Source organism: Betta splendens, chromosome 7, assembly GCF_900634795.4.
Source record: "Betta splendens chromosome 7, fBetSpl5.4, whole genome shotgun sequence".
In the NCBI taxonomy this organism is placed as follows: Eukaryota; Metazoa; Chordata; class Actinopteri; order Anabantiformes; family Osphronemidae; genus Betta; species Betta splendens.
This window is the reverse complement of record NC_040887.2, coordinates 4,861,380-4,883,073: the sequence shown is the minus strand read 5'-3', so window position 1 is coordinate 4,883,073 and position 21,694 is coordinate 4,861,380. Positions and strand designations below refer to the sequence as shown.

Sequence of the window (21,694 nt, the reverse complement as noted above, 5' to 3'; positions counted from 1 at the left end):
GGCAAATGTTCTGCATGCTTCAACAGTCGCTCTGATCACAAAGTGGAAAGAGGCACAGATGATTCTTCACACAGTAGCTCTCTGGTATTAGCCAAGTGGAACTGGTGCCTTTGAATAGATAACTGCTTTATTGACTTACCTTACTGGTTAGTCTGGTCAGTGGGAATCCCTTTATTGTGACATGTAGGATGTCTGTTTTGCACAGCTGATTCTCTGCACATTTCATTGTGACAGAATATTAACAATGACCGCTGACATAATCAGGCTTCATCCACTTAAAAGCACCATTTTGATACTATCCACTGCATTTTGCATTATAAATGCACCTGCCCCAGCTGCTTCAAGATGAATCCGCTTATTTTGTCATTTATATGAGGAATTTGTCTATTTTTGATTAACCAATATAACGATCCAGTAGCAGCGTTCGAAAATACAGTAACAACTTTCCAAACAAAGCTAACGTTTGGTGGCCATAGATGCTGCATTAATCATGCCTGCTCTATTTCTGAACACACTTCTGCAGTGGAGAAGTTGGGAGGAAGAGGAGGGGAAGAGAGAGAGAGCGAGAGAGAGAGAAAATGCAGACAGATAAAATGGAGTGAAAAGTGTCCTCATGAAAGAGAATTAGCTCCATCCAGCTCTAGGGGAACAGGAAATTCCTCTGAGCACCGTTGAGATAAGGTTTCACACAAAGACCCGAAGAGGAATCAATTCTCCTTGTGATGCAGCAAGGTCAAATCATAGGGGGCTGGCCAGCGAGGAGGAAGCTGATGAAGCAACCACAGAATAGGAGAGCGGAATTGGCTGCGCCGCGCAGGAGGAGAGAGACTTTTAGGCAGCGGCGGCAGATAAAGGCAGAAAGGAAATGAGCAAAGAGGGAGATGGGAACGTCTGGATATGCGGCGCGGTGACAGCGTTTGGGGCTGAGGCTGGATTCCTGTTGTCTCCCTGTATCATCTGACTCATGCGGGGAGGGAAATGTGAGCGGCGTATCTGACGCACGCCCCAAAATGAAATCCTACAGTCATGCATCAACTGTGGCCGCAAGGACGTGACCTCGTCCGTCCAAGCAGCAGCAACGCTTATCCGGGCCCAAAGAGGAGAGAGTTGGCTTCCAAGAAAGCTGGATCTCGCTTTTAATCCTTAATGTTACATGAACTGCTTAAAATAGCGCAGATCTTCACGTAACTCCTACGTCCTGCCTCCTGCCAACTAAATCAGTTCCAGTGGGGTTTAATGGGGTATATAATGGCTGATGTGAAGCAGCAGCCTGGTGATAAAAAAAATAATAATAATAAAAAACCCGCCACGTCTGAACAGGTCGTGCTCAGACGTGCCCTCTGCAGCGCCTTGGCATCGACAGCGACTCTGGGTTCAGCTTTGGAAGCGTTTAGACGAGCGTCAACTGTGAGGAGGAAGCCCTGCTCGCAGGTAGTTGAAAGGATACGAGTGGTGCAAAGCCTCATGCGGGCGTCTGGTATGCACACCTGTCCCTGCACACGGAGCATGTAGCCTTACCCCACAGACAGAGGAGAACGGGGGAGGGGGGGGGGCAGCGGAGGCCAACGGGCTCTGTTAGGACCTGCACCAAACCTTCCACAGCTGCCCCTGCCTGAGGGGGCAGGTGGAAGGGGGGGGGGGGGGGGGGGGGGGGGGGGGGGGGGGGGGGGGCGAGGTGCCGTGGGTGTGGAGTGGAAGGCTCTAAGGGACTCAGGGGTGATCCGGTTGCTCGGGTCGTCCCTTCACTGACTTCGCCGTGCGTCTTTGTGATCTCATCTGTCGCGTTCGCTCCACGTGCGAACCTCAGACGGTGGCTGGTGGCGCGATTCAAAAGATCGCTAATGAAATGGAACAAATGGGAGGCAGACAGGAGGGACGAAAACGAGCTGGCATTTTCATAAAATTAGCATAGTCGGAGTCTGTACAAGCGGCCTGATGGGACGGCGTAAACACGCTGCTTCTTCACATCTCAAGAATGTTATAAATGCAGCAGCAGGACGTACAGTGCGATGCACTGTTCCCGTCCTAGATCATATCTATCCTCCTTGTGTAAATGTGAGAGATTTTATTTACAGTAGCACCAAAGATGGTTTTTGTCTGTGTGCTGGGCCAATAATCACCGAGCCGCCGCTGCCACAAATCTTCATTAGAGGATTATCCAGCAGGGAGACAGCTTGTGTTCCTTCGCCTTTATTGGCGGCCGGCATCCAGCGCTCCCGGCGTCTGCTTCGTCTCCTCCCGAACCCGTGGCCGAACGGCATCCGTGGCCTCTCCACGTCCTCCCTCCCGCGCGTAAGCTCCCACCCACATGTACACAATGCTCACACGTGCTGTCAGCCCGCTCCCCCGGGGCCCATCAGCTGCCCGGTGGGCGCTCGTACTCAAGACACAACAAATTAAGGTCACAGCGGGGAGAGGCGAGACAGCGAAGGGCGGCGCAGTCTGCCAAGCGAATCTGTGTGTACACATGTATTTTGCGCGTCGTCCGACCTCGACACGGTGGCAGCGCTCCAGAGAGAGCGGCCGTCAGGGCTCTTGTCCCGCTCACAGGAAAACTGACCTTCAATGCAGGAGAAAAGGGGCCACAGTCATAAATTGCTCGTTTGAAGTATCTTTGATATCCGTGGATAAAAGCTATTATAAGCGATTAGAGTCCCTCAGGGTTTGGGCTCATTGATGCTCCTTTTTGCTCGCGCGTTGTCTGTTGTGGGAATCACCAGCAAGACAGAACAAAAACACAAACAGGTAGGAAACAAACTGCCAATTTCTCAGTACGACCGCTTCCTGCGCTTCTATCTTTAGCACATGACCACAAGTAGCCACATTATGGACCGGTCCCGATGGGCTCCACAAGTTCTACAGGTCTGTCCTGTGCCAGGCCGGGCCTCAGACTTCCCCTCAAGGGCAGTATCATATTCTGCCTGACTGTGCGCGTCTGTGTAATCCATAGCTGCAGGGAGGGTGACCTTCACAGCAGGAGGCCTCGCAGGCACTCGGGGAGGAGGACAAGCTGGGCAGCGAAGGGTGCCGGGGGCCGAACGCTGCAGCTCATAGATAGCTGCCCCTTCATCCCACATCCTCCATCAGCCGCCGCTGTGTGAGAAACAACAACGGGTTTTTAACAGGCTTTATTTAAAAGTCGCACCCGTCCGCATGTGTCGTTTTGTGCTAACGCAGAGCTCAGTCTCGGGTCCCCGCGGCTCGCTGCGGTTCACTTTGCCCCGTGTCTCGGGCAGAAACGGAATTCATCACTTAACCTTTTCTGTGTGCACCTCCGCTGCCTGAGTGAAGAGGGGGAAAAAAAAGAAGTTATTGACAGTTATGGGAGGAGATGACGCAGCCAAATAAGTCCCTGCTCATGAATGATGCATGTCCACACCGGCTCTGATAGAAGAAGAGAGTGCAGCTGGGTGACAGCTGGGTGCTGCGTGTGCATGGTGCAGAACAAGGTGAGCCTCCACGCGACGGACCAGCTCTCTCTCTCCCTCTCTCTCTCTCTCTCTCTCTCTCTCTCTCTTTCTCTCTCCATCCTCGTCTCTCGGCCACCGTCCGCAAAATCAGTAGTTCTCAGTAGAGCTGTTATTCTCTACAAGTCTCCCCTGAGCCTGTGTAACCACACAGTGACCTTAAAAATGCTCCGCGCTAATGTTCTGTTTCTTTCTCTGCCCTTCCACCTTTTTTCCTCTCTCTCTCTCTCTCTCTCTCTCTCTCTCGCTCTCTGGTAGCATCTCAGAGCCCCTCTATTTTCGTCAGAAACAATCACTGTATTTTCCGTCTCAGTGCCCCGCGCTGCCGCAGTCTGAGGCTCTGATAGGAGGACGGAGCGAGAGGGAGAGACTGGAGTAAAGGCGTGGGGGCGTGGGACATGTGCAGGAAAGGCTACATAATGTTTTTTTTTGTGTGTCGTCGTCGTCACTGTAGCATCACATCTGTCCGCGGAACCGCAGCGAGCCACTGCGAGCTTCCCATGCGCGCGCCTCAGTTCAGCCTCCCATCCTCAAAAACAACGCCTCAAGGAGGCCAAGAGCGCAAATTGCATTCAACACACGAGTAAATCTTTACGACTGGTGCCATAATTCCACGAGCCTGTAATCAAATGGAGAGTCGGTCCTAGAGCTATTGCTGCAGCCTTTGATATGTGCGTGACATTTCGGCGCCGTACGCTGCGCGGGCCGGGCGATAGGAGGCGAAATGGAAGTAAAGGCTCGTCTCGTCTCTCCGGGCTGTTTGTGCAGTCGCAGACCCGCTAATCTTCTTTGTCCTCTTTTTCGGACATATTTACAAACATGCACAGACACAAATGCATATGCCAACGCCGGCCTTGGGGGCCCGCATCAATATTCATTGAATCTGAAACGCTGACATGTCCCATTTGCTCGGCCCGGGACAGACGAGAGAGGGTCTCACTCGCAGGATAATTACTGGTGATAAACTACCTCTTCAGACATGGCTGCATTGATGTGGACAGAGCGCCTGTGTGAGGGAAGGTAACAGTGATAGATCTCAACGCTTTGAGCGGGGCCCCGACAGGCACTTGAATAAAACATTGCGCACGTAAACAGCATCTCTGGGAAAGCCATTAAGTCTCAGATTAGCAGCAAGTGGCTAATACAGTCAGTTAGTGTGTAAACCATGCAAACAAACACACCAGTCTGACTAACAGTGAGTGTCAACATGCTCCGTGATTACTATGCTGATCCCAGAGAACACAGACCATGTTCATTACAACCAAGAGGCACACTCAAATATACTGTAATCTACAGGAGATTCATTTAATCAGTGTTGGATCCTGTTTTACATGGAATGTACTGTAGAGAGACCGGAGGTTGTGTGTGTGTGTGTGTGTGTGTGTGTGTGTGTGTGTGTGTGTGTGTGTGTGTGTGTGTGTGTGTGTGTGTGTGTGTACTGGGTACATCGTGTTCAGGTGCACTGAGCTTTGGCTGCGGATCAAGACCTAAGTGAAAACCTATATCACACACAGCAGCAGATTGTACAGTTTGCCACCTGGCTTCCACAACCAGGAAGAGGTGTCATTGTGAAGAGCAAAGTGTGTGCGTGACCTTTTCTCTAAAATGTTTTATTGGCGGCTGTGGACAGTTTCTCTTCAAAGGAAGAACGTAACACACTAGTTCAAATAACTGATTTAAACTCTGCACTCTGCACTTAACCTAAACGTTGATATTGATATTTGCTTTAATCAAGCGTGTCTCACAGCCCTTTGGCACTGAATCCAAATAACCAAGAAGGATGAAGTTCATTTCTGGTTTGAGACGACTCGACATAATGACGACCATGACGTGAAAAAGGGAGGAATATCGCAAGAGAATAAGCAAAAGACAAAGTGGCTGATTAGAACATTTTAGCTAGTTTTGAGACACTGACAGATTAACATCCTTTTTTGACCTTCAAGTGACATTAAATATGGTATTAGTTCTATTCAGTCAATTTGAAACAGGCAAAATGTGTTTTGGGTTTGAAATGAGAGTCACATCAGTCCATTGTGTGTCATGATGCAGCAGCATGTGATCCACCTACAGGACTGTGATCAAGAAGAAACATCAGAAATGAGTGAAAACTGTCTCATCGCTGAGCACTTGTGTGTGCTTGACTTCATTGTCACCTGGTCTCATTGGAAATGTGCTGGCGCTGCTCATCCCACTCACTCACTCACTCACTCACTCACTCACTCACTCACTCACTCACTCACTCACTCACTCACTCACTCACTCACTGGTACCACTGGGCTGTCCTCCAATATTAATACCCAGTGCTGAGGATGCTGAGGGACTGCATGCATGTCACAGTGTCAGAGCAGAGCAGAACAGAGCAGTGGAATAGAAAGAGAGCGAGCGAGGGAGGGAGGTGGGGGGGGGCTAATTTTGGATGCATGGCGTGTTGAGTTAAGATAACCATCTCTTCTGCAGCTCTTCTCCAACACAGTGTGTGTTCAATTACCATTTACTGCAGAGAGAGGGACACGGGAAACAGAGATAGGAACCGGGGAGGGAGAAAAGCAGAGGCAGAAGCAATGGTGGTGGATGATGGGGGGGGGGGTGGACGGTTGCTCAGCGATGCAGAGGATGAGGGAGATTTTGAAAGAGTTGGGGTGAACACAGAGAGAGAGAGAGAGAGAGAGAGAGAGATTCTGCCGAGGGGAGAGAGGACACGGGGTGACATGTGGCGCGGAGATGTCAGAAACAACAACAAACAGCGAGTGGAGCACAAAGCTGCTGAGCACCAGCCTCGTGCCTTTGCGGCGCACGACAGGTCCTGCTTAAAAACAGCCACCGACACAACCTCCTGTAAATCGCCCTAAAATCGTAACGACATCCTTTCCTTGTGTAACCGCTCCGTGCACGCAGAGACCTTGTTATGAAACACCGGCTCCTCCTGCTCCTGATAAGTGTCATCGGCTGCGAGTGTAGCTTTTTTAAAAAAGCCACCTTTTTAAATCCCACCTTCTAATCCCTCTCTCCTATCTTCCTTCAGCTCCCCCTGCTCCGCGCTCGGCGCCGCTCCCTCTCTCTCTGGCTGTCGCTGCATCCAGCATCCAGAGCAATTACGCAGATGATATCCACTGTCAGTCAGCGGCTCACGGATGAAGCCGGGCCTCTTTAGCATGCTAATGGAACGCCACATTCAATCAGGCCTTTGTGTGGCGGAGAGGTGGGCAGCGGTGCTCATTAAAAAATAAATCATGATAACAATGAGGCCCGGGCTGCAAAGGCTAGCAGCGCCCAGGCGACGTCATCAAACGCTTTCTTCCTCTCTGCTGGCTCATCACGAGGGCCAGGAACACGGCGAGCCACTGAGCAGCACCGGCGGTGGAGCGGGAGGCGGCGCTGATCCGGCCGCAAACGCCCCGAATCAACTAACAAACCAAAGAAAAAGTCAGCTCTGTCTTGTCTTCCTTTTCAGTGTTGCTTAAAGTCTAAGTAACATGCTGGTGTGTTGGTGGTCGAACCATCAGAACCACTCTCCCAGTATAAACCAGTACGACTCCAGCAGCAAACGTGACCTCAGTGATGAACATACAGTTCAATGCCCTTAAACTGAATGTGTGTTGGGCCGCAGGAGGGAGCTCTGCCTCAGCGGTGTGTTGTTTAAGGGGTCGGCGTGTGATGTAATTCATCTGTCACATTTTACAAGTGTATTGCACAACACTGAGCATCTGATATCCTCATTACTCTCATTACCATACTGCTTTGGGTAGCTTTTCCAAAGCCCGGCACTCCTTTCATCCGCGGGAGAGCTTTGTTTAAGATCCCTCCACCGAGGCGTGGTTCATGAATGCTCACGTTCTCTTTATGCGTCGCGCGTCGACACTGGAGAACGCGGGTTTGTGTGTGCAGGGTTTATGTCCACGTGTCTATAGAGCGGGAGATTTATTGCAGCCGAGATCAGCCAGAGCTCAATGAATAATGCATCGCCCACTACTACCGTGGAAAAATATGCTGAATTCACCTCAGCTTAGCTCGGAAGTGCAGGTGGTGCGAAAAAGCAGCTTCTCTTGATTTTAGCTTCTGCGCAGGAGACAACGGGGGGAAAACGTTGCTCTCTGCTCTGACAAACGAGCCCGGCTCTGGTTCTTTGGTACTTTCCAGGAGGACGAGGGGGCGCCGGTGCACCACACAGCTCTGACCGGGCATTTAAAAACTCCAGATGTGGTTTTACCCGTTAAAACGTGAAAAACGACTGTCTGAGCGGCCGCCAGCGTCTCGCTGGGGGGACGTGATGGATGCTCACCCGCACAAAAACAATGTCACTCGCAGTCGCGGCAGCGCGGAGGAGACCCCACTGGCACTTAGGTAAATTGAACAGTCGAACCGCCGAGGTATGAACGCAGAGGGCCGCGTTTGAGGACATGCTCTGTATTCACAGGCAAAACACTGCAGGGCTCAAACGACAGCCTCCTCCCCCGCTCTGAGTCACCAGCACATTGCCCTCCACCCTCCTTGGGAGATCGAAGTCAGTGAAATGGACTGGCGAACACTTGGCAGGGTGTTTCACTGCTGGAGTTCTGTGAGGAACCACAGGTAGAGCCCTTGGGGTTTTTTTTACAGCCAGCCCATCGTGTGAGTCCCCCCCCCTTTTCTCCCCCTCGGGGCCGAGGGTCTAATCTCAGAGAGCATCTGTTGCCTTTGTTTCTCCCGTGCGAAGTGTATTTAGGCCGATCCGTCGCTTTGTGGCCGAGTGATAGAATTCCACACCTGAGGGCGCAGGTGTCTGGGAGCCACATGGGAATAAAGTTGCCGGCTATTGTTTCACGTGGGTGTGTGGCCACCGCCTGGAATGGGGAGGAGATGGGAGGGAAACGTGGCTCTGGGTGGGGGCTGGGAGCTAGTACTGGCAGACCCCGACATGCAGGTATGTGTTGCTACGTGGTGCATCACCTTTGCTTCTGTCTCTGCTTCGGTCTCCATTTTCCCTCCGTCCCTGCACTGCACACGGCAGCATTTGGACTCTGGAAGTCTCGTGTCCCTCGGCTGCAGTGGATCTCGCGGGGCTGTGGAGGCCTCCTCCTCCATTCCAGCCGTCAGGCCGTCAGCGGCTCAGACAGCGCCCCCGGCCAGCGGCATTGGAACACACCTCCACCGGACAAGCCTGCGATCGCCTTACACACCTGACTGGCCGTCGGCCAAGGGAGGAGCGTCCGTTACAAAGGAGAGGTGCATGAAAAGGCAGAGGGCTGAGAAAGAACGAGAGTAGGGGAATTTAAACGAGGGCACGGGAAGTATGGATTCTTCTGTTTGGCTTTGTCTCTGCAGCCGCTGGCGGGTGCGGCGGCGTCGTCACGTGTGATCGCTGAAACCACTGCAACGCCGCTAAAGCTAAAGTCTGCGTAATACGCAGCCTGTTTCATTTGTTCATTCGTTTCCATATCTGTGCTCCCTGGAGATCATTGGAGGAACGGATGAGGTTCGAGCTCCTCACTTCTTATGCTGTCGACACAAACCCCACAGTATAACGCCGGTGCTGGGGCTGATGCTAGAGATCAAAGCAGGGAATGACGGGAACCTCACAGTAACCACAGGGTGTGTGTTTGCGCCCATCGCTGCGTTTGTTCCGTGTTCGTGCTTTGACCCCTCCTTTGTGAACGCGTTCTCCCTCCGTGTTCCCGTCATCCCACTTTGTCCCCTCCCATTAGCTCTGACAGCTATTTGTCTGTCATTACTGACCTCAAAACAGCCTCCGTCGCCACAAACAAACACACACGCTGCACACTGAAAACAAACCCTGTCATCAGCCTAATAAAATCATTTTGCATCTATGCAATAGCTCAAACCCAATTACACGACGAGGTGCTGTGGAGATAAATATCACATTGGAATGTTATGAGACTGGGGCCCATTCGGACATATTTTCATTAAGTCTATTAATCCTCCCCTGAGTGGGTTGGTGCAAGTTGCAACGTGCAGCTGTTCTCCAAAGTATCATCACCGGCGCTGTCATCGATTTAACTAGAGACAAACGGGGTATCAGTCATGCGAGAAGGACCAGATCCGTATCGTTTAACAGCCCACCTTCACTGCCCTTGGTCGCACACACAACGCAGATTCATAGGGAAAGTCGTGCGTCGAATGGTTTAGAGCAGCTGATCAAAGCGCTATTGTTGCATGAAAAAAACTCCACGTGCATGTAGGTGCATGCAGGTGAGCCGTCTGCGTGTGGCACGATCCCTGCGCTCACATCCACCCAAAGCCGGCAGCCTCGAAAAGTTCAGTCGGCGTCGGACGCGGAGCCAGCAGGAGATTTATGGGATGGATTAAAGGAGCGCGCGTCTGCTCCTCGGCCCGAGCACGAGCGCCCGTCCTCCGGTCCTCCGGACCCGCGGAGGGTCCGCGGGCGAGGACGGCTCCGGGGGCGGCGGCCCGCGCCCCCGTCCGTCCCCTTACCTTTGCATCGCGCCTTCTCCCTGCGCTCCGGCCCTGCTGGAATCTCCGGTTAGCTCCTCTGTGTCTGCCACAGAGACAGGCCGGCAATTAAATCCTGGCAGCCTTCATTCGGCTACTTAGGAGAGATCAAGGTAGGATCTTTTGGGGGGCTTTTTGGGGCCTGCCACTGTCATATTATCTCCCTAGGGAGTCATTACCACCCATCTACTCTGTCATTACGCACAGTGCTCCCAGCTGAGAGGCACCGAAGGCTTATCCTGCTGTATGTAAGTGTATAGTTTGTGCACTGTGTGTTTGTTGAGGTGTGTATCTGATGTTATTTGTAGAATTATAGAAGCTTCAAACTACGTGGAATGGATTTCACCGATCCCACTGCAGAGAGGCGGAGACAGACTTTGCTTTTTTTTCTGGTGTGTGTGTGTGTGTGACGGAGCGGGATGATGAACTAGCTTTCGGCTAAAAATGTAAACTATGCGTGTGAGACCTGTTTGCTCCGTTTGCTGCTTCGCTTCTGGCTACCGGGCCTCGAAAAACATCCAGCCACAGAGCGCGATGCTATACGTGCCGCAGTCTGTGCTCCGCTCATGCGTCGCAGTGGAATTAAATTAGTAAAATTGCTGCTCTGCAAATTGGTAGGTTGGGTACAATCTGGGAGACCTGCAATTAGAGAGAGACGTAGAAACGCACACAGACGCAAACACGTTGCCTGTGATGTGGACCGGTGGCAGCAGAACAATGCAGATATACATTATTTATTTGTAAGCTATTTATAAAGCTAAACCTCTCTCATAAGTGTGTGTGTGTGTGTGTGTGTGTGTGTGTGTGTGTGTGTGTGTGTGTGTGTGTGTGTGTGTGTGTGTGTGTGTGTGTGTGTGTGAGAGACTGGCTGCTCTGTGTATATTTGGATTAAGCATGGAGTCATGTTGTGACTAATGCTTCACACTAACTAATCTCCCATAACCTTCGCCGGCTATTTTGACACACAAACACGCCGACTTTGAGCACAGCGCCCACTAACACACATCGCCGACGTGTGGCTCAGGCCCGACGAGGCCGACGCTCGCATTCGTGGAACTGAAACGAGTTCCAGCCTTAACCCGCATAATCCTCCCCCCCAATTAAAGCATAACACCAGCACTTCCAGGCTGCAAATCAAACAGATCTTTATCTGCGTCCACCTGCAGTGCCCTGAATAGATGAATTAACCTTCACAGGAAGCTGGAAATTAGCATAGCACGATTAGAAAGGATGAGTATGAGCAGGTTTCACAGGGACATGCCTTTTTATTTTCTATTTCGCTCAAACCGGGGCAAAGACTGGCTGCTTTGACGTTACCCGGGGCCCAGCAGCACACTCTTGTGGTCGCTCGGAGCCCAACCTGCTCATCGTTCTCTGCTGAAGGGGACCGCTGCCGGTGAGTCAGGCGAGTCATGCTCGCGCAGGCTGAGGAAGGATGCTGCCGTCGCAGGCCGTGAGGAAACCATCCGGGCAGGTAAGCGGCTTAGGATGCGCCTGCCAGACGAGCGCTCGGGGTTAATGACCCGCGCACACGCTGCACTGCGGGATCTTGAAGTAACAGGTTGAGGTGCAGCGTTGATCAGGTGCTTTAGATTTACATGAGAGCACTGTGGGTCAAAGGTCAAATCCTCATCGGCTGCTTTAAAACGGATACAGAGCGAGACGCGAGTCTGAGGTCCTTGAAGTGTGTGCTGTGTCATCATGCGCTTGTCGGTTGCCTGCTTTTCCTTCCGGCCTGTCATCCTGTTGATTGCGCTTGTGGTCAGGTGGTCGCGAGGCACGACGTCCCGCTGCGCCTCAGGCTTGAAGCGAATGCCGAGTGGAGCCCGGGCCACATTTTTATTCCGGCTCGCTCGCGTACCCCGTGTCTGCACTCCATTATGGCGCCCCACCTCTGAAATGAATTGGCTATTCCTGCCGGCCCGGGCACAGGTGCGTACAGCGCCCAATACACACCGAGCCGATCACGAGCGAGGCCGGAATAAATGAGAGTGAAAAACAGCAAGACGAAGACGAATGGAGACAGACAGACAGATGGCCGGCCATCCATCACACGCCACGGCCCATATGAAACTTAAGTAAGTAAATCATGGGGACACAGCAGAATAACCTGACCACGAAAGCTGTATTAATAATAAGCCAGTAATTTCAGGTCATGAGAATTCTCCGCGTCAGTGCTTGCAAAATAGTCCGGCAGCCCCGGTTTGTGTCTCTGCCACGAGTTGGTGGATGTGCAGACAGCCGCCATCCTCTGAGCTGTCAGCTGGGGTCTGAGGAGCTGCTAATGGTGTTTCTACTGTCTGATGAAGTCTGTCGTGTGCGTGCATGAGAGAACGGGGAAACCGTGATGTCGAGGAAGGTCCCCGGTCTCTTTAAACCGTCTCAGGGACGTACGCGTAATCTGAAGGCAGCTTTTCTCCGCTTCATGCGCTTTCAAACGCTCCGAGCCCAGATCTGGGGCCCGGGGTCCTCGGGGCCACGTGGGGGACAGGTGTCCGCTCCGGGGACCCGCAGGAAGGCGAGCTGGCAGCCGGGCCCCGGCACATCTGTGTCCGCCCAGAGCGGCCGGTGCCAACTCCAGCTCCCATTGTTCTCTGCTGAATGCGCCCAGTGCCCGTGGGGGAGACGGCTGAGCGCAGTGTGGCACAACCTACACAGTCTGTTAGATAATCTGGAGACATGAAAAGATTCCCTCAGCCTAGATTCTAGATACAGCCTTTTGTCTACTCAACGGTGACTTCATAAGATCCTTCCTCTGTCGGCTTCTGTTTCTAGCCTGATGCCACTGATCATCGTCTTATAATATAGAGCACAATCTATATTTTATTTTGGTGTGAATATCTGGAGGATCCTCTTTAAATACTGTATCATCTGCTCCTGTGGTTGATCTATTATGCAGACGTCTGTGAGGGAAGTTTGGGAGCTTTCGGATGCTGCATCACGTCATGTTCCTTGCATGAACGAGCACAGAAACACTCACCTCTCATTTTACCCATTACCTGAACAGCATCCTGAACGCTCATAAACACCCAGACATAAACACTCTCAGCAGCAGCAGCAGCAGCGTTCTGCCGTGGCTTTAAGAGCTCCGATTATGGCCCCTGCAAGTCTAGCAGCATTCCTGGCATGTCCGAGGGTTTAACGGCATCCAAATCACTGTCCAAGTCCCCTCGGCTCATCCAGGCCGGCCTGTCTGTCACCGCCCCACACAGACACCGGCACAAATGGAGCTCCAGCAGTCAGCGCAGTCAACGGCGCGAGGGAACACAGCGACTGCTGTCTGGAGTTGTTTATTTATCTCACAGTAGCTCTGCTCTTCGCACATGTGCAGTTGTGATGCTGACTTTTTTTTAAGCATGTGCTGTTTTATTAGCTCTGGCGCTGGTGTACGGCTGCACGGCCGTGCGGAGCAGCACCTAATGTACAGTATAAACATTGATTCAGATGCTGCGAAAACACACACGTGCGCTTTAATTTGCACAGGTTGTACACGCTCCCACGCCGCAGAGTGATCTGTTTGATTTACAGAGTAGGTCCCTAAAGAGAGATTTAAATGAATGGGGGTGATTAAACGCTGTGAGAATAAAGCACACGTGCACACAGAGTCTCTATCAGGACACCTTCTGTCGTTGCTCCAAGGACACTGTTCCTCTCGCGTGTCTGGTCCTCAGCTTCATTCACTTGCTCAGAGTCCAGCTCCTCCTGCTGCTGCTGCTGCTGCAGAGACGCTCTGCTCCCCCGGTTGCATGATGCTGTGCCGCCCAGAGCCGACCCGCTGCAGAATGCATCAGAACACACCACGGTAAGATGCACGCGTGCAGCTTCCCTTCTCCACACGGTCACAGACAGGCCCGCGTGCAGCGTGGCGTCAGGATGAACGCAGTCAAGAGGCAGTTTATTAGTCATGGTGTTGGTGCTGCAGCCCCAGAGGAGGAGCTGCAGCAGCTTCATCAGTCATGTACGCGGAGGTGGAGGAGCGAGCAGCTGCAGGAGCCGCCGTCCTTTCAGCATCCAGACGAGATGATGCTTCTGACGACCGCTGCGTTCACACAGCCGTGCTTGCGCGTGTGTGTGTGTGTGTGTGTGCGGATCTCAGCACGTGCCTACAGTCACAGAGGAATGATGCCGCCGTCTCCACCGCGAGGCCCACAGATGCGCAGCAGAAGGCAGCGGGGCCTCAGCTGAGACAGCACTTTCACTTAGTCTGACAGAGTCGATGTCTTCCTCTCCCGATCTCGCCCACTCGCTCTAATCCAAACTTCCAAACGGCATCTGCTAACACAATATTTCCCCCCTCGCGGAAGCCACATTATTCTCCTTGATCACATTCGGTTGACGTAAAGTCTGATGAGAATGCAGAGGTGTCAAATAATGCACGAATTACCATGTGAAAGTGTGGAGGCAGGTAGAAAACGACGCGTCGCAGGCAGCGGAACGGGGGACGGCGAGTAACGGAGAGAGTGGCTTAGAGCAATCCCGAAAAGGAGAGCAGCAGAGCTTTAAGTCTCGGGGGAATTTGAAAGCCACAGAAATCCAGTTGCGGATATTAAGAGGCTTAATATAAGAGCTTGCTGAGGCTGAGTTTTGCTGTGTGGGCCCCATCACTATCATCCTTGACAGAGGTTAAAGAGGAGACGAGGAGGGATAAGGAGGAGAGGAAGGGAAGGGAAGGCAGATGGGAGCAAGGACGCTGTGTATCATTATGACAGCCTCGCATGCTCTGAAGGAGCATGAAGCATTAACCACGGGCGGGTTAATGCACAGGTGGATGCTGAAGTGGGTTCATACCTGCGGTAGGTGCAGCCAGAGTCAGAGGACTCAGGTAGAGGAACGCCAGCGCGCGCTGAGATGAGGCTCATTATCATCACACTGCAGACGTCTCCCCGGAGACGAGCGGAGAGGAGAAGCCTCCGTGGCTCCTGCCTCGTTTGATGTGAATGTTTAGGTTTAACAAAATCCTTCATTGATGTAAATTCCACAAAGCCTTTAGCATCAAAGCATGCGCATTAGCATGTGTGTTTACTGATGTGTGTTTTGTCTATGTGTGTGTGTGTGTGTGTGTGTGTGTAGGAGGCATAAACCGGGCCGGGGCAGCGGTGCCGACCTTCCTGCGGACCCCCGCGGTGATCCAGCCTCACCTGGACATGAAGCCCTTCCTGCAGTTCCCCATAGAGACGCCGCCGCCTCCGCACAGCATGAGCCTCTTCCACAACTTCAACACGGTGAGAGCTGCTCGCGGTTAGAACTCAGAGGCGTTTAGCATTTCGCCGACTCAGCGCGTGCGGCCTGCTCCTCCAGACTCCTTCGGGGAGCGTCGACGCGGCCCCTGTCAGCAAGATTCGGTGAACTCTGGCGCGCGCGCGCGACCACAAGCGGTGCCGCGCGGCTGCAACAGCGCAGCCGGTGTGAAATGAATGGAAGCGGTTCATGATGTTTCCTCAGCGCACCCACACGGATTAATAGAGATATTGAAATCACTCCCGCCCTCCGTCTCCACGCTTTCATCTTTTAACACAGGCCTGAAATGACTCCCGCCTCCGTCGCTCTGTAACATCCCTCCGCTCCCCTCCGTCCTCCTCTAGAACATTAGCTCAGTCTAAAGGTCCGCAGGGACCGTGCATGTTAACAGCTGCTGGAGCCGGTCCGCTGCTGCTCTGCAGCCGCGTGGCCAGGAGATGGGGCCATAGGAGCGGGCTCCGAGGACCGGTGACCTTCCAGCTCCACTGCAGACGGGACATGAGTGATATTTCAGAGACTTTGGGAGGTTCAGCTCTTTCTATCAGTGGCCTTTAGGCAGGAGATGTTCTAACAATGGCTAGTGCTATTCTGCTGTAGATGACTCCTGTTTATGAGTTCCAGTAAATATGAATATGTATATTTAAACGCAGCAGAGAGGTTCCTTTTCTTTCCCCTAACACGTGATGGTTCCTGAGTTTGCTCAGGCTTCGTACTGAGGGCTATCGGCCACATGCTGGTGCAGAGGAACCGGCTCCCAGAGCCGCGTGCAGCTCTAATGGCCCCTAATGTGATTGTCCTCTACCTGCCTGTCTCGCCCGATGCTCCTCTAGACAGTGACACGGCTGAATTATTAATCTGCGGCAGCTGGTCCCGCTTGGACCCGCTCACACGGCCCGGAGTCGAGCCGTCCCTGGTGTGGACTTGCTCAGGCTGCGAAGTCAGGAATTTCTGATGAAACCATCTAATGATGCCAAGCTGTGTGCAGACTTGTTGAATCTCGCCTGCTGTCCAGACTCCTTGAATCTATTTTTCTTTTTTGATCTCGTCCTAAAAACTCGCTCTCCACCAGTGTAGATCTCCATTTTCAGGCATTTCATTACAGCCGTAGCCTCTTCAGTTTTCAGTCTGATGCTGATTGTTCATATTTAGAACCGTGTACTTTGTCCTTAAAGGGAAGCATTTCTATGTTGGACACCTTTATAAAACTGTAGCAAGAAACCAGAGAGTGTCGTGCGCATTCATGTGTGTTTAAAGCAAAAGGCGCAGGTGGTTTTATTATATACATGAAGTCATCAGAAGGTAAAAGTTAAAAGAACTCAGTGCATCTGGGCAGATCAAGTATGCATGAAAAAAAACGGGGGGGGGGGGGGGTAGAGAGAGAGAGAAAGAGCAAGAAGGGGAGGAGGAACGTGGAAGGCAGAGACAGGGAACTCACTACGGGAAGAGTGAGGCAGAAAGGAGGAAAGCAGCTCCGCGAAAGGAGGTGGAGGCTGAGCCACAGGGACGAGCACTTGTCAGGTGATGAGCCACAGAGAAGAGTCTGAGGGAGCGATTTGAGGAAATCCTCGCGGCGGATTTTCCGCATCTCAGAGTGAAGCAGAGGGTGCACACGGGCAATGCATCACTAGGCACCGGCCCCGCTTCCGTCAGATCCTCTGTATTCAGTATTGACGAGCAGACAGGAGGCTGAATGAGCCAGGAAGGTGCACAGGCCGAGACCCCGGCGGCCGGCGGCCCGCGCGGCGGGGGACCCATGCAGCTCCACGCCTGTGCAGAGCCGGAGGAGGGCAGGGTGAGTACCGAGGTTCCACCGAACCTGGCACCGCTCAAAAGTAGGACACAACTTCCTGCTTCAAAGGGCTGTTTCTGTCTGGCACCGACAGTCAGGGTGCTGCTGTTCATGTGGTGCGACTGAATCTATTCAAACGGAAAACACAGTGAAGACAGGGTGAGAGGCAGATGTGGAGGCAGAGGAGCGAGCGCTGTTGCGGTGCAGATGCGCGGTGTCTCCTCAGCACCGGGCCGGAACCAGCGCTGGGTCCCAAGGCCACGCGGAGCTGCTGGCGTGATCAGGATCCCGGGGGAATGCACGGTTTATATACATGCGCTCCCACGACAGCAAAACTCACAGTCTTAGCTTTAGAGCCAGCGTGGATTTAAACAGAAATGTTAAACAAAGATGGGGATTTTCTAGCAGTTGGTCAAAGTGCGATGGAGGGATTTTGGGAAAATCCCTCCTGGCGTACGTCACGGCGCCCCACTCCTGCTTCACGATGAGATGTTTGGACAGCGTCAGGCAGGAGGCCGTGGAAGCGGCGCTCCGAAGAGGCTTCTTGGCAGCTGGAGTGTGTTCTCAACATCGTAGCCGCCCCACCCCCACCCCCACTGGGCCGCCTGGCCCCCGGAGAAGCCCACCATGCAGCCTCTCAGGCCGCGATACAGTTGTGGACCCGAGGTAACATCTGGAGGGGGGAGGATACGGCCCAAACGCTGAGCGGCGCGTTGACATACAGTAAAAGTCAGTTTTATTGCAGGGTCGGTGAGAAGGAGTCATTTTTGTGGCTCTCAACTGACTAATGCTCCGCTATTCTTGTAGCTGTTACAGTAAGTTATTGTCCTCCGTCGGCGTTGCTCAACATCCGCCCTCCGCGGCCTCCCAGCGGAGGCAGTGCCCACTTTAGGCTGTTTCTGGGGAGAGAAATGGAATGTGGAGTCGAGTAAAAAGAGCCAAGCAGATAAGAATGTGCGATGTGAGGATGTCCGGCCGGGCCTCTCTCTCCTCCTCTCTCTCTCTCTCTCGCTCGCCCTCCCTCCCCGATCCGCCCGCATTCATCTTCCTCTCCCACTCTCTCCCTTCTTCACTCCTCCAGATGCTGTGTTTCTGTCCTGTGCTGTCGCCCAGCTCGGCCTCCAGCCCTTTTCTCCCCTTTAGTGTTTACCCGCTCCCCCCCGGTTGCCCAGTAACAGGCAGGCGTGCGCACAATCAGACAGTTTGAGCTTGACCTGTGAGAATATTTGTTTCAGCCGCTCTCTAGCGCTCCTTGGGCCAGTCCTCGGCCATTTATATATTTAATGAGAGTGTAGCTCCGGGTGTCAGACAGCTCCAGGGGAAGCTTGGTGATTAGCCAAATTAAACCTAATGATGAGCCAAATTGAGTCATTTAGAGTCTGCTGGGCTCTGGAAGCAGCATGCTTGCGTTAGACTTGGAGGACTCTCCGGAACATTCCCCCGCCGCCTTTCCAGTGCGAGGCGCACATCCTCACATGCAGTGCGCTCCGCGGGCCAGGTCTTTATTTCCTTTTGCGTTTCCACGCGGTGCCACATCATCTGATAAACGCCGCCCGTCGCATCCGCCGCTCCGCTGCCTCCAGGCTGATGCCGAGGCCAATCCACCGCCATCACTGGATAAATTCAGCTTCGGGCGCTGGTGAATAATCGTCATGGAGACCCGTGGGACCAGTGCACGCGGGGTCCTTTGTGTCTGGGACAGAGTTTAAGTGGAGGCTTAGCCACTGACACGCGCTAAATCGGGCCTGTTAAATTTATACGAGGCGCTTAGCACCACGCGGATGATGGATGTCCCAGCTGAAACAATCAGCACGGAGGCAGCGGGAAGCTGCAACCTGGTCGGGGTCGGGATGAACCCGAGCCCGGCTCGGATGCAACAGGTGTCCCGGTTGTGGCAACAGGCTCTCAACACTGCAGAGCAGCACACAGTGTGTTCGGGCTTGGATTGTGTGTCTCCACCTGCAGGCGACTGTGACTGTAGCTCACGTGTTTCTGCTCTGTGTCTGTTTTCTCTGTCAGATGGACCCAGTACAGAAGGCGGTGATCAACCACACCTTCGGAGTTCCTCTGATCAAGACCAAGCGACCAGTCATCTCCTGTAATGTCTGCCAGATCCGGTTCAACTCGGAGGTAATGGACCGTCAGATCGGCCCGTGTGTGGCGTTCAGGGAGCTGCAGTCTTCTTCTGCACCTTTCGCCCCAAACACGTTCTTAGTAGGAAAGTTCCTCGGTTTCAACTCTGAGGACAGGTCGCATTTGATTAGTTGGAAGTGTGGAGTGAAACTCGACGATCACTCCAGCACCGACCAGCAGCAGGAAGTGAGCGAGGCGTCTGCAGCATTTCTCCCAACTGGCAGCGTTCGACTGGGACTTCAGACGTGGAAAAAGTTAATTTCGCATTAACGTGTCACGAAGTCTGACTGCAACAAGCTGCTTTCTTCCGATTGTGTGAAATGATATCGATTAATTTCATCTCATCTCATCTGCGTGTCCTTATGGTGTGGTTTATATCAAAGCTCATAATGGAGGTTTAATGGCACATTATGCCCACGGGCGACTGGCAGCCGCGACTGATGGCGAGCGAGCGAAACGGAGGAATCACATGGAAGTGTTTTGCGTGTCCTGAGATCGAACCCGCAGCCCGTTTCCCCGTCTGCAGGCGGTCGGGACGGACGCGTGACGGCGCCGGTGCCAAATGTCGCGCGCGGCCTATAATTTGGCCGTGACAGACGGCAGTCGGCGGCGGAGACGTCAGGGCCGGGGCGTGCATCCATCCACAGCACACAGCAATGAGGAGCGGCTGCTAAATATACGCCGCTCAGGTCTGCAATCATGGGCTCCACGTGGTCAGAGAGCTGCAGGCCTGTAATCTGCACAGGCGCAGGAAATAGATGTTTATACAGTGGAATAGTTGGCGTCGCAGGCTTCTATAATGACGACGTGTCCTGTTGGGATCTGCAAGACATACCTGATACTTGTTAAAATGCTCTTTTATTGATCAGCATTCCAGGAAAAAGTCAGAGTGCTGGAAACGGCAGCGCGTGCGACGTACAGTGAAGTGGGGGAACTGTTTTCAAGTAAGACTGGAGGAGGATAGAAAATGATATATGGTCTCAGGCTGCACCGCTCCGTGACAGATTCCTCCTCCTCCGAGACAGTTCTTCTAGCACTGAATGGTAAAAAGTGGCAAGCGCCGCCGCCGCATTGTGTTCCTGCTGCTTTCCTGATATTGAAGCAGGATCCCGACGCACACACGTGGCAACGGGACGCTGTTCGATTGCGAGGGTGACGCCTCGCCAACGGCTACGAGCCTCCGCTGTCGCTGTCACTTCCTGCCGGGGAGGAAGTGCTCGCTGCCGTTCATGGGTGATGTCACCTAACTGCAGACACATCTGGGTCTGGATCTGCCAGCTGCACTGAACGGGTTCCTCGGGTCAGCAGCGGCGATGGGGACCGCGCTCCATGTGATGTCATGATCAGCGCCTGTCTTCAAAGGAGGCTGTTCTGTCTCCAGCTCACACCTTGCGCTGCTCTCATTTCATGCATCATTTTGCAATCATCCATTTGTTCCATCTGATGCACTACCCTGCCTCTCTGCTTCCCTGCCTGTCTCTGCCCCTTCTCTCTCTCTCTCTCTCTCTCTCTCTCTCTCTCTCTCTCTCTCTCTCTCTCGCTCATGCTGCATTATTTACAGTGTGGAAATACCTAAAATTGCCTGCCACTACTTATTATAAGATGCATTCGTCAAGGCATGGATTACTGTCTGGCTCTGACAGCCCCGGTGCATCTTGGGACATTTGGGAGAAAGGAGACTTAGAGGGGAAGGCTGGGAGACGGGGGAGGGAGCGTGGGGGAGGGCTGGTGCCCCGCCGCCCCTGCATTGTGTGGTGCTAAACGGCGGTTTATGCAGAGTAACCTTGGTGGCGTGCTGCATTAGTGACATCACAGGCTCGGTTGCGCCGCACTGACCGACGTCAGCGCTGCTGCTGCAGCAGAGAGCTCTGCGTCTGCCTCGCTCGCAGCTCGCCTCGCACCTCGCCTTCACGTCGCCTCAGCGCCGCGTCGGCTCCCGCTGCCCTCCTGTTTGTTCTATCTGCCCTCCTGCTTGTTTATTGTCGCTTTCTGCGTCTTTTCTCTAACTTCCCCTCTCTCTTTGTTTTTTTTTTTATTGCTACAGCGTTCGTTTCATCTGCGGCTGCAGCTGGAGCTCTGCTGTAACATCACAGCTTTCCCCTCAGAATGATAGTCATGCTGCGAGACACTTGTTCGGTTTGAACCGTCTGAATAATGAAGCGCCAGCATTTCGGGCTGTTGCGGCATAGATTTGTATCTTTACATAATTCCTGTACTTTGTGCACGGCCTTTCTTGTTTTGTAGTTTGATAGCTGGGTCTTCTCCGTCCTCGTCCTATTTGTCCGTCCGTCAGGAAACGCCACAGGACTCTCTGGCCTCATTAAAGCGTAGCTTGTCAGCCCTGCACCAATTCAAAAGCGATGTCCCAGGTGTCAACGGAGTTCGTCTGAGCCTTTCAGCGCCTATAAAGAAAGCCGACAGCTTGCTCCTCAAGCTCACAAGTAATTCAAACCAAAACCACGTAACTCTAAGCATCACGGGCGCGTGCCCTTGGATGCAGACCGTCACTTCTCGGCCCACCGCAGGCACACGGCTCGTGGCATCTGCCTCAGAATACTTGGTGGAGAGAACAGTCAGTCAAGGCACTGAAAAGCCTGTTACTGTGTTTTTATAATTGAGG

General features: G+C 53.1%; 1 protein-coding gene across 1 annotated transcript in view; it reads left to right on the top strand.

Annotated features, from left to right (window-relative positions):
- Positions 1-21,694, top strand: part of znf385a (zinc finger protein 385A) — a 50,423-nt gene that overhangs the window by 16,829 nt on the left and 11,900 nt on the right. The window contains 2 exon segments of the mRNA XM_055510218.1: positions 14,985-15,136; positions 18,961-19,071. Coding sequence (XP_055366193.1) covers positions 14,985-15,136; positions 18,961-19,071 — 263 coding nt within the window.